The sequence below is a fragment of the Vicugna pacos genome, chromosome 3 (assembly GCF_048564905.1).
Source record: "Vicugna pacos chromosome 3, VicPac4, whole genome shotgun sequence".
Classification (NCBI taxonomy): Eukaryota; Metazoa; Chordata; class Mammalia; order Artiodactyla; family Camelidae; genus Vicugna; species Vicugna pacos.
In genome coordinates, this window is record NC_132989.1 from 16,648,221 (window position 1) to 16,661,622 (window position 13,402).

A 13,402-nucleotide genomic window follows, 5' to 3' on the forward strand; every position below is an offset into this window, starting at 1 on the left:
TTCATTATAGGTTACTATAAGATACTGAACATAGTTCCCTGTGCTATAGAGAAGAAACTTGTTTATCTATTTTATATATAGTAGTTAGTATCTGCAAATTTCAAACTCCCAATTTATCCCTTCTGACCCCTTTTCCCCCTGGTAATCATAAGTTTGCTCTCCATGTCTTTCAGCCTGTTTCTGTTTTATAAATAAGTTCATTTGTGTCTTTTTCTTTAGATTTCACATATAAGTGATATCAATATGGTATTTTTCTTTCTCTTTCTGGTTTACTTCCTCAGAATGATGATCTCTAGGTCCATTCATGTTGTAGTGAATGGCATTATTTTATTCTTTTTTATGGTTGAGTAGTATTCCATTGTATAAATATACCACAACTTCTTTATCCAGTCATCTGTCTATAGATATTCAGGTTGTTTCCATGTCCTGACGATTGTAAACAGTGCTGCTATGAACATTGGGGTGCATGTATCTTTTCAAATTAAAGTTCCCTCTGGATATATGCCTAGGAGTTGGATTGCTGAATCATCCTGTAAATCTTTTTTTTAGTCTTTTGAGGAATCTCCATACTGTTTCCCATAATGGCTGCACCAAACTACATTCCCATCAACAGTGTAGGAGTGTTCCCTTTTCTCCACACCCTCTCAAGCAGTTATCTTTTTGTGGACCTCTTAATTATGGCCATTCTGACTGGTGTGAGGTGATAACTTATTGTAGTTTTGATTTACATTTCTCTGGTAATTAGTAATATTGGGCATTTTTTCATGTGAGTATTGGCCATTTGTATGTCTTTATTGGAGAACTGCTTGTTTGAGTCTTCTGCCCATTTTTGGATTGGGTTGTTTTTTTGTTTGTTTGTTATTAAGCTGAATGATCTGTTTATATATTCTAGAAATTAAATCTTTGTCAGTCACATCATTTGTAAATATATTCTCCCATTCTGTAGATTATCATTTTATTTATGCTTTCTTTTGCTGTGCAAAAGCTTATACATTTAATTAGGTCCTATTTGTTAATTCTTGCTTTTATTTCTATTGCATGAGTAGACTGCCCTACGAGAACATTTATGTCAGATAATGTTTTGCCCATATTTTCTTCTAAGAGGTTTCTAGTGTCTTCTCTCATGTTTAAATCTTGGGGCTATTTTGAGTTTATTTTTGTGTATGGTGTGAGGGAGTGCTCTAACTTTATTGATTTACATGTGACTGTCCAGTTTTCCCAACACCATTTGTTGATGAGACTGTCTACTTCATTATGGATTCTTGCCTCCTTTGTCAAAGCCTAATTGACCAAAAGTTTGTGGGTTTATTTTTGGGCTCTAGATTCTGCTCCATTGATCCATGTCTGTTTTTTGTGCCAATACCATGATATTTTGATTACTGTTGTTCTGCAATACTGTCTGAAGTCTGGGAGGGTTATTCCTCCAGCTTTGTTCTTTTTCTTCAGTATTGCTGTGGCAATTCTGGGTCTTTCGTGATTCCATATACATTTTAGGATTATTTGTTCTAGTTTTGTGAAAAATGTCCTGGATAATTTGACAGGGATCACATTAAATCTGTAGAATGTTTTGGGTAGTATGGCCATATTAACAATATTAATTCTTCCAATCCAAGAACATGGGGTATTTTCCATTTCTTAAGTCATCTTTAATTTCCTTAATCAATGTTTTATAGTCTCTGCACATAAGTCTTTCACCTCTTTGGTCAGATTTATTCTTAAATATTTTACTTTGTTGGATGCGATTTTAAAGGGGATTATTTCTTTACTTTCCTGCTCCTGATATTTTATTGTTAGTGTAAAGAAATGCAACTGATTTCTGTATGTTAATCTTGTATCCTGCTATCTTGTCAAATTCTTTTATCAGCTCTAGGAATATTTTTGTGCGGAGCCTTTAGGGTTTTGTATATACAGTATCATCTGCATATAGTGACAATTTTACCCCTTCTCTTCTAATTTGGATCCCAAATAAATAAAATAAAATTCTTTTTCTTTGCTGATTACTATGGCTATGACTTCCAATACTATGTTGAATAGAAGCAGTGAGACTGGGCATCCTTGTCTTGTTCCAGATTTTAGTGTGAAGTTTTTCACTGTTGAGTATTATGTTGGCTGTGGATCTGCCATAAATTTAAAAAGCTTTTTCTGTCATAAAAAGCTTTTATTATGTTAAGATATGTTCCCTCCATACCCACATTGTAACAGTTTTTATCATAAATGAGTGTTGAATTTTATCAAATGCTTTTTCTGCATTAAGTTGATCATGTGATTTTTGTCCTTTCTTTTGTTGATATGGGGTATCGCACTGATTGATTTGCGTATGTTGAACTATCCTTGTGTCCCTGGGATGAACCCAACTTGATCATGGTGTATAATCTTTTTCATTCGTTGTTGGATTCTGTTTGGTAATATTTTGTTGAGGATTTTTGCATCTATGTTTATTAATGATATTGGCCTGCAATTTTCTTTTTTGGTAACGCCTTTGTCTGGTTTTGGTAGCAGGACGATGGTTCCTTCAAATAATTAGTTTGGGAGTATTCTGTCCTCTTCAGTCTTTTGGAAGAGTTTGATAAGAATTGGTATGAGTTCTTCTTTGTATGTTTGGTACAATTCCCCAGTGAAGCCATCTGGTCCTGGACTTTCGTTTGCAGGGAGATTTTTTTTATTGCTGATTCTTTTTCACTTCTAGTGATTGGTCTAGTCAAATGATCTATTTCTTCTTGATTCAGTTTTGGTAGAGTGTATGTTTCTAGAAACTTGTCCATTTCTTCTAGATTGTTCAGTTTGTCACCATATAGTTGTTTATATTTTTCTCTTATGGTTTTTTGTATTTCTGTGGTGTTGGTTGTAATTTCTCCATTTTCCTTTCTTATTTTGTTTATCTGTGTCCTCTCTCTTTTCTTCTTGGTGAGCCTGGCCAGAGGTTTGTTGATTTTGTTTACTCTTTCAAAAACACATCTCTTGGTTTGATTGATTTTTCTATTGTATTTTCAATCTCTGTTTATTTCCTCCCTGACCCTTATAATTTCTTTCCTTCTGCTTACTTTAGGTTTTGTTTGTTCTTTTTTTTCTAATTTTTTTTAGATGGTAGCTTAAGTTGTTTATTTGAGATTGTTCTTGTTTTCTGAGGAAGGCCTGTATCGCTACAAACTTCCCTCTTAGGACTGCTTTTGCTACCTCCCATAGATTTTGTGTGGTTGTTTTTTCACTGCCATTTGCCTTGGGTATTTTTTCATTTCTTTTTTGATTTTTGTGATTGACCCATTGCTTTTTCAGTAGCATACTGTTTAGTCTCCATGCAGTCGTTTGTTCTCTTTTTTTTTCCCCATGATTGATTTCTAGTTTCATGCCATTGTGTTCAGAAAAGATGCCTGAAATAATTTCTATCCTCTTAAATTTGCTGAAGCTTCTTTTGTGTCCAAGTATGTGGTCTATCCTAGAGAATGTTCCATACACACTTGAAAAGAAACTATATTCTGTTTTGGGAGGGATGTAATGTCTTACAAATACCAACCAAGTCCAACTGTTCTATTGTGTCATTTAGTATCTCTGTTGCATTATTGATTTTCTGTCCAGCAGATCTGTCCAATGATATTAGTCAGGTGTTAAAGTCCAACTCCAACTATTATTGTGTGCTCATCAATTTCTCTCTTTAAGTCTGTTGGTATTTGTTTTATGTATTTAGGTGCTCCTACATTGGGTGCATTTGTATAAATGAGTGTAATATTCCTTTTTTTGCTCCTTTTACCATATATAATGTTCTCCTTTATCTTTCTTTATGGCTTTTATTTTAAAGTCTCTTTTGTCTGATATGAATATTGCTACCCCCACTTTCTTGTCATTTCCATTTGCATAAAATATCTTATTCCATCCTCTCACTTTCAATCTGTGTATGTGTCCTTCACACTAAAGTGGGTCTCTTGTACGCAGCATATTGTAGGTTCTTGTTTTATTATTCAGTCTGCCACTGTATGTCTTTTGATTGGAGCATTTAGTCCATTGACATTTAGGGTAATTATTGATAGATGTGTGCCTATTACCATTTTAAACTTTGTTTTCCAGTTGATTTGGTATTTCTTACTTCTTTCTTTCTGTTTCTTTTTGTTTTTATTTTTGTGTTTTGATAATTTTCCTTTGTACTGGGTTGGTTTCTTTTTGGTTTTTGTGACTCTACTGCCTGCTTTTGATCTGTAGTTATGCTGTTTTTCAAGTATGTTCACCCATTACTATATCTGTTTGCTTTAGACTGGTAGTCTTATAGGCTCACACACCTCCAAAGAAGAAAGAAAATAAAATTTACATTTACTTGCTCCCCTCTCACACATTTTATGATTTTGATGTCCTCTTTCACATCTTCATGGTTATTCTCTTGCAGCTTACTATAGTTATTGCCTTTCCAATTATGGTGTTCTCTTTTTGATAGCTTCCTTCTTCTTTTCTACTTAGAGAATAACTTTCAATATTTATTTTAGGATAGGTTTAGTATTGCCGAATTCTTTTTGTTTTCACTTGTCTGTGAAATTCTTTATCTCTCTCCCTATTTCAAAGGATAGTCTTACTGGGTAGAGTGTCCTAGACTCTACCTTGCCATCCCTTCTGGCCAGGAGTGTTTGCGTAGAGAAATCAGCTGGAAGCCTTATAGGGGTTCCCTTGTAACTGACTCTTTGTCTTTCCCTTGTTGCCCTTAGAATGTTTCCTTTATCTTTAAATTTGGCCATCTTAATTATAATATGTCTTGGTGTGGGTCTCTTTTGTTTGTTTATTTGTTTGTTTGTTTGGGATCCTCTGTGCTTCCTGTACTTGGATATCTATTTCCTTCTTTAGGTTTGGGAAACTTTCAGTCATGACTTCTTCAAATACCTTATCAACCCCCTTTTGCTTCTCCTTCTGGGAACTTTATTATGCATAGATTGGCACACTTTATATTATCCCATAGGTTTCTTATATTGCCTTCATTGGTTTTGATTCATTTTTCTGTCTGCTGTTCTGACTGGGTGATTTCTACTATTCTCTTTTCTAAATCATTTATTCATTCTTCTACATGATTAACTTTTGACTGCCTTTAGCTCAGCCTTTATCATAGCAATTATGTTTTCTGATTTTAATTGGCTCCTCTTTATAGTTTCTATTTCCTTATTTCATTTTTTAGTATTCCGCATTTCTGTTCATAATCTCTCTTATTTCCTTCAGTGCTCTTATCATCTCTTTTTTGATGTCAGGATCCAGTAGACTGTCAAGGTCTATTTCATTGTTCGTTCTTTCAATGGACTTCTCTTGTTTTTTTTTTTTTTAATTGGGCATGGTTCCTCTGCTTCTTCATTTTACTTCTATTTTTCGCTCTGTGAATGTAGGCATAATAGTTATCTACCATGGTCACAAGGGCTGTTTTTTTTTTTAAAGTGGGAGCATTCCTTCTTGATTGTGCACGTCTAATAATTTTGTCACGAGGGCTTTTTTCAGTATATATGATTGCCACGTATTTCTTCCATGTTGCTGGCTGTTATTCCCTTGATTAGGGGTATGGTTTGTGTTGTGGTGACCAGAGCCTGCCCTGGTTGTTGAGAGGGGCCTCTTCTTTGCTCTGTGGATGTCACAGCCCTGACAGGGGCCGGGTTTGCTCCCCTCTGCCTTTGGAATGAGGCTTCCAGTCCTATTTCTGAGCTGTAGAATGTGGCAGACAGAACTGGAGCACTTTCACTAGAAGAGGAATCGCTGAGTACTCTTCTGCAGGAGATGTCCACCATAAGTGTCCTCTGAGATGTCTGCCACTTGTTATGAGGCTTACAAAGTACACTTTGTTGACACTGCCCTTGTTCCTGCCCCAGCTGTGGGAATATAGGCAACATGCTCTGGTGTCCCCCAGGTTCTGTACTTGCAGAGCAACCAGTGCAGATCCATTGACATCAAGCACTAGGACTTGCCATAATGCACATGCAGCCACACTCTTGGATTCACCACACACCAATGTCAGCCCAGTCCTCAGTCCAGTGTCCTTGTATGGTACACAGGGCCATTGTTAATGCCAGATCTGCCTGCACCTTGCACCAGAACTCTGCTTGTTTGTCTCACAGGCACAGGTCCACAGAGGCACGAGCAGAGCAAATCTGTCACAGCTGCCTGGGGCTAGAATCAAATATCAGTCCTGTCTACAAAGTTGCAGGACCCCATGGGTATGGGTTCAGTTTTCAGCCCCACCTCCACCTGGGAGCCTCGTACCAGCAATTGTGCCCCTCTAGAGCAAGCTGAGAAAATGGCTGTTTCTGAACCTGGCCTCTCTTCTCACAAGAATTCACACCAGCAATGGTGCTGAGCAATACCTCCTGGGCTAGTGGAGCTGGCTGCAATGGCTGAGCTGCATTGAACCCCTCCTTGCACACACACCAGCATTGATGCTTCCTATAGAGGGGCTCAGGCTTATTTGCCTTCTGTCCCAGCCTCAGCCTGCATTTACACTACAGCTGTCTGAGGCTGCCTCTGTGCAGACAGCCCTAGCTAGTCCTCTTGCCATGCTTATAAGTGGAAGCCTGGGCTCCAACAGCCAGTCCTGGCTGCTCCTGCCGGCTTGCATCTCAAGCTAGGGATTGCAGGGACTCTCTGTGCTGGTCTCTCCCAGTTCTGTCTGCCAAGTCGATGCTGCTTTCTCTTCCAAGTCTCAGAAGCTCCCCTTCTGTCCCTGCCGAACTCCCTGCTTGAGAGAGGGCTTCCCAGAGCGAGGGTGCTGTTCCTCCTTTGCCCTCTCACCGTGGGGGACAGGTCTCTCACTGATTTTCTTTCTTTTTTTCTTCCTACAGTTTTCTGAGGATTTCCAATGTAAGAGATATTCTGATAAAAGTTCAGTGTGTTTTCTGTGTGAATGTTCTGTATGTAGGTGTAGGTTTTGCTGAATTCATGGAAGAAGGTGAGCTGGGCATCCTACTATATCACCATCTTGGCCAAGCCCCTGAATTAATTTATTTAACAAATGTTTACTAAAAATGCATATCAATTAAGTGTTTAAAGGTCAAGGAAAAAAATCAGAAAAGAAAGGACACAAATTTATTATCTAAATGACCTTGGTAATTAATTTGTTGTTTCCAGCTTCATACTCCTTATTTATAAAATGGGATAAAGGCTCTTATCATCAGGCATTTGATGAGCATGAAGTGGAAACCATATGCAAAGTGTACGCCCGGCACCGGTTGGTAGTTCCTAATAATATTATCAAGTATGTAGGACTCTCTGTTAGCATCCAAACATGAACAGGACAGACCCCCTTGAGATGTATGCAAATTAGTCCAGGAAAAGAAGACACTAATACAAATAAGTATGCTGCAAAGAAAGACAGTGTCAGTAGCATAACAAAGGCACAAGGAAAGGCTAGATGGCTGTTTTAAAGTATGTTTCATTACTCAGGCCAGCAGACCAGGAGATGAGTGTCGTTGTAAAGACAGTCTGTTATACTCCCAGATCCCAAGAACAGGGCACATCACACCCCAGGGCGGTAGGGCCACGTGGAAGCACCAGGTTTGTCAGGAGGGTGGGGTAGGGGTGTGGGCAGGAGACTTTACTGTGGTTTCCATGGGACGGGATGGGACGACCGGGTAAACAGGACTAGAATAGTCTTGTTTGAATAATTCTACTGGGCTCGGGTGTGGGGACTGTCCCGAGGTGTCTGGTACCAGGCCCTGGGGGTGACTGAGGCAGATGGACAGTGGCCTAGTGTAAGGGCTCCCTAGAGGAGGTGCTTGGCAGTGTGGGGATGGTTGGTTTGCATACGGCAGGTGCACTCCCAGGTGAGCATTTGCCATCTCTAGGATTAGCTAGCCCTGAGAGGGGAAGTCCCTCCAGGGTCAGCAAGGCCACAAAATGTCAATACTTAAATTCAGGTGGCAGGAGGTGTGGAAGTAGCCACGTCTGAGTCTCTTTGCAAGGCTGACTGTCCCCCCATCCTCTTGTTCTCCACCATCAAAGCACCCGATTTGCTTCTTCATAGCTCTTACCACTGCTTGTTTTCTTGGTTTACCTGTTTCTTGTCTGTTTATCCCATTACACTGTCAGCCCCACAGAAGCAAGAAATTCTTGTCTGGTTTACGGCTCTAGTCTTCGTTCCTGACAGTGCCTGGCACACAGCAGAGGCTCAGTAAATATTTGTGGAACAAAAAGAATGAAAGCAGTAATGCTTGATGGTTATGTGTGGTCTGTGTCTGTGCATGTGGACACATGACCGTTCACATATGTGTAAGCATGTGGACATTTGTGTGTGTGAATGAGACAGAGAGAGAATCTGTGTGTGTGTGTGTGTGTTTGTTTTGTGTGGATGAGGTTCTAGCTGTTTACTACTAGGCTTTGGTCAAGACTGCATGTGTGGCCGGCTACTATGTGGGCCCACCAGAACTCTCTCAGCACGGGGGTCTGAGGGGCTTCCTGGGAAAAAACTCACCTCTGGGCCCAGCAGACAAGCTGGAACCAGTACCACACTCTCTGGGGTTGAAAGGGAGAAGCGTGTGTCTGTGTGTGTCCCTCTGTTTCTCTTGGATCTTGGTCCAGCCCCTCGTGGACTCACAACGTGGCACTTGTGAGAGAGAGCCTGTGTTTCAAAACTGAAAGATCTGTTTTTACCAACAGTGCTACTATATTTTAGGATGCTTTACTTTAGTATATTTTCGTAGGTGTTAGAGTCCAGGCCAGCCAGAAACTCAAAAACCATACCAGATGATCAAATGGGAAGAATTTAACCTGAAGGATCATTTACAAGGTGCTAGAAGTTCAGTGACAGCAACCAGGGGACAGGTGCGTCCAGCCTGAGATGGGAAATGCAAGCAGCTGCTACTTTTTCTTGGCTGGGAGGACAGGGAGAGCAGGTGGGGCCCAGGAGCAGGGGGGAAATTAATTTTTCAATGTGCTTTTCAAATGAATTTTTGTGGCGATTAAATTTATAATCAGGAGTTGAAACTGAATTAGCCGTTTAACAAATATTTATTGAGCAGTAGGAGCCGAACAAAGGTGGGGCTGCCTGGCTGGTGTGGGACCGCAGACGAAGGGCTGTTCTGGAAGGAGCTGGAGCCGTGGAGAAGCGGCAGTCACTGCCCGAGGTGTCTCCTGAAGCAGGCGGAGGGAGACTCCCCTGATGTTTCCTTCTGTCTCCTCTCCCATCTGATCGTTTACCAGGGCCTCCCACGAGTGGATCCTAACCAGATCGCAGTTGGCAAGGAGGTCTGGAAACCACAGTTTGGGAAAGTCAGCTTCCTCTAGGCAGAGCAGAGCGGGGGTCGTGCATGGAGAGGATCGGAAAGGATCGGAGAGCAAAGTGGGGACGACGAGCAGAGGGAGGGCAGTGCTGGTTTGGTCCCTTAAAAAGGTCACAGCACAGAAATGAAGGGTGGTGTCAGCTCACCACCACTTTACCACCCAACCTTGGCCCCTGAGAGTTTTGGCACATCAGCGTCCTTGGAGGTGATCATTCTCCAGAAAAATCGAAGCCCCACCTCTAGCAGAGAAAGCGGTAGAAGTGGCAGGATGGTCTGCGTGTGGGGGTGATACGTGAGCTCCTTCATGCCGTTTATAAAGCAGCAGAAAAATCAAGGAAAGGCAGTTACAACGTGGTGATGTATAGAAATTAGCAGCAGGTGACACTTAGCATGTGTTAATCTTGGTTTGGTGCAGTTTCATCCTCCGTCTACAGAATTACATTAAATCCTCTTAACAACAGCCCACCGCCCAGCGTGGCCCCAGCTCCTGGCCTGGCACCTCGATGGATCTTCCTCAGAATGTTCCGAGCATGTCTTCAGAGGTTGGGGTGCTGGGCCAGCAGTGCCATTTGGTCAGGGAGCTCGGAGCTGGGACTGGGACCCACCTGGACCCTGATCCCTATTTCTCCCCTTCAACATTCCTTCCTACTTTTTTTAAATTGTAGTATAGTTGATTTACAATGTTGTGTTAGTTTCCAGTATATAGCAGAGTGATTCAGTTACACACATATAATTTGCTCTTTTTCGTATCCGTTTTCATGGTAGTTTATTACAAGACATTAAATGTAGTGCCTGTGCCATACACTAGGGCTTTGTTGTTTATCTATTTTATGTATAGTAATGTGTATCTGCTAATCCCAACCTCCTAATTTACCCCTCCCCCCACCTTTCCCCATTGGTGACCATAAATTTGTTTTTTTATGTATGTGAAGTCTGTTTCTGTTGTAGTTTTTTTTTAATTGAAGCACAGTCAGTTTACAATGTTGTGCCAATTTCTGGTGTACGGCATAATGTTTCTGTCATACCTGTGTATGTATTCATACGTGTATTCATTTCATATTTCATTTTCATATTGTAGATTACTACAAGATATGAATATATTTCCTTGTGCTAAGAACCTTGTTGTTTACTGTTTCTGTTTTGTAAAAAGTTCATTTCTATCATTATTAATTCCACATATAAGTGATATATATGTCTTTTTCTGATTACTGCACTTAGTATGACAATCCCTAGACCTACTGATGTTACTGCCAATGCCATTCTTTCTTTCTTTTTTCTGGCTGAGTAGATTTCCGTTATATATATGTACTACATCTTCTTTATCCAATCATCAGTCGATAAGCATTTAGTTTGCTTCTATGTGTTGGCTATTGTAAATACTGCTGCCATGAGCACTGGGGTACATGAAAGTTTCATTCTTTGTTGCAGCAGATACCCCAAGTAACTGTAGAACTTGGGCTTACAAAAAGGGTCATCCTAGGGCCTTCTAGGAGAAGGTATCAGCCCTCTTTGCTTCCCATCAGTGTCTCTGGGGAAGAGCTTGTACCAAAGTTCCTTGAGAGTGCTGTAAGTTAGGGCTTTGTTTCTCATGGGAACATGAGGGAATGCGGAAAAAAACTCCAATTTGTTTAGTGAGGACACGTGACCTTCACGCTCCTCTTCCCTGAGGCAAATCTAGTGGTTGTGATTGAAACTCAGGCCCTCGATGGGCGTATAAATATGTGTGTGTGCAAGAGCAGCTGCCACACTTGGTACAGCAAGTGGAACCACTGGCTCGGTGGGTTCACTAGGTTTTCCAGTTTAATTTTAAACTGCAGGTAAATATCCCAGGTAACGTACCATGAAGCTGGTCACTGTGTTCCTGCTGGTGACCATCAGCATTTGCAGTTACTCTGGTAAGTAGCCGGGAACATACGGTATTTCTCGACTTTTCTGTTAACAGGAACACAACTAGGAAGCCTAGGCTCCCAGTGGAACATGGTGGAGGGAGTTTAGAACCACAGAATGGTAAGGTTGGAAGGGATTTCAGCTGCCCCCGCTCCCAGCTCCAAGCTCTAACCCAGTACAGGTCTCCCTGGTGGCTCCTACACAAGAAGTTACCCAGCTCCCGCTGAGAGTCAGCAAACCCTTCATTAGTGAACACTGGTCACCTTTAATTGTTCTTAATTTTGAGTCCGGATCTGACTTTGTACCTTCTTTCCTTTATGTGTCTGTAACTGTACGGAGTCATTCTTGCTCTCATCTCTAGTCAGGTTGCCAAGGTGGTTCTCTTGAGACATGGCCACATGTATCTGTTCACACAATCAGTGGATATCGACTGAATGGCTATAACCTGTTGGGCACTGGATAGAAACTGGCCAGTTCAGACCTGAATCAGACGTGAATATTGTTCTCAAGGTTCTTACTGTCTGGCAGGGGGGCTAAGACTTGTCTGCAAGTGGAGGTTCATTATATTCTCTCCCCTTTGGCTTCAAACTTGTGGGCCGTGAAGACAGCCGTGGGCAAAGTGCATCCCTGGCCGGTCAGTCTCCAGTATCTATCTGGTGCTTCCCACATGCCAGGGTCTGATCTAGGCATGTAGTACAGTGTGAATAAAACATTAATTGCTTATTCTCATGGGCCTACATTCCAGTGGCAGAATGAAGCAAAATACAGAAATAACCAAAGATTTGATATTTCAGGTATTGGTGGGAGAAGAGGGAGACTGAGGGTGACAGGTGATGCTCTTATAGGTACGTCCCTGAGAAGGTAACGTTGGAGGAGAGACCGAATGATGGGAGGAAGAAAGATGTGTAGCTATCTGGGGAAGCAACGTTCTAGACAGTTGGAATGGCACGTACAAAGGTCCCGAAGCAGAAGTTTTCCTGGAAGATCGAGATGAGTGGGGCTGGGATGGAGCCACTGATGGACAGCGTGGACCAGCTGAGGTCACCAGAGCTGGAAGTGCCTATTTTACGCGGGGTCTCTTTTGCTCTGCAGCCAGCGCCCTCCTCCTCGGCGTTTTGTCACCTGTCAGCAGTGTCTCACTTGTACCTGCGGACAAAATTCTCCCCCTCTTGAGCCCATTAAAGCTACTTCTGAAAACTCTGGGCATTTCTGTTGAGCATCTTCTGGAAGGGCTGCGGAAATGTGTGAATGGGCTTGGACCGGAGGCTGCGAATTCCGTGAAGAAACTGCTGGTAACTATGACCTGTGAGGCTAACTTGTCAAAGGGCAGGACCTAGTCACCCTGAATGCCCACCCTCTCCCCTGACTCCCACCCAACCCTGTCCTCATCTGTGAACCTGTATTTCCCCTTTGCTGACTCTCCTCACACAAAATTTCCATGTCCTGGAATCTCAAGGAAAGCTCAGTGTCCACACTTGTAGAAGGGATTTTGGAAGGACAGAGACCTGTGTTCTAGTTGTGAAATGTGGGCCACTTCCCAGCTCTGTGGTTCTGGATGGGACTTAACCACTCAGAGCTTCCCTTTCCTTGTCAGTGACATGGTGGTGAAATAGGATAGTGACTGTTTCTGGAAAGGTGCTAATGACAGGTAAACTGGTGTTGTTTTTACCACTGTCCTTTTGATTTTCAGGAGGCCCTCTCGTATCTGGTGTGACAGCGGAGCAGAGCAGGAGCAGAGGTGGGAGGGGATGGCGCTCTCCTTCCTTCTTCAAATGTAGTGACCCCCATAGAGAATGAATAAAGCAATGAAGTGATTTTAGTTTGTCCTGTTTTCATTTGGGGGGCTCTGTTCAGAAGGGGATAACCAGATAATCTTTTCCTTGGGTCATAAACTCCAGAGAGCCTGTTCTGATAAAGAGAACTCACATTTTCAGTAGGATGTATCATTCTTTTCCTCCCCTTGTCTCTAACTTGAACGTCTCCATTTTCATCAACTGTTCTTTATCTGATAGTGTTTCCAGACGCTTCACGTGACTATTCCCTACTTCAGAAGACACTTAAAAATTTGTTATTGATGTGTATTTGACGTACTATATTATATGTTTCAGGGGTGCAATGTACTGATACACAATTTTAAAGATTATACTCCATTTATACTTATTATAAAATGTTAGCTATATTCCCTGTGTTGTATAGTGTATACTTGTAGCTTATTTATTTCATATATAATAGTTTGTACCTCTTACATCCCCACTCCTATTTGCCCCTCCCCCCTCCCTTAAAGTGTCATT

General features: G+C 41.7%; 1 protein-coding gene across 1 annotated transcript; it reads left to right on the forward strand.

Moving 5' to 3' along the window:
* Positions 1-10,954: 10,954 nt before the first annotated feature.
* Positions 10,955-12,926, forward strand: LOC116277436 (secretoglobin family 3A member 2). Its single transcript, XM_072950158.1, has 3 exons — positions 10,955-11,119; positions 12,204-12,403; positions 12,802-12,926. The coding sequence occupies exons 1-3, from the start codon at positions 11,065-11,067 to the stop codon at positions 12,823-12,825; spliced, it is 279 nt and encodes a 92-aa protein (XP_072806259.1). The 5' UTR covers positions 10,955-11,064; the 3' UTR covers positions 12,826-12,926.
* Positions 12,927-13,402: the final 476 nt, after the last annotated feature.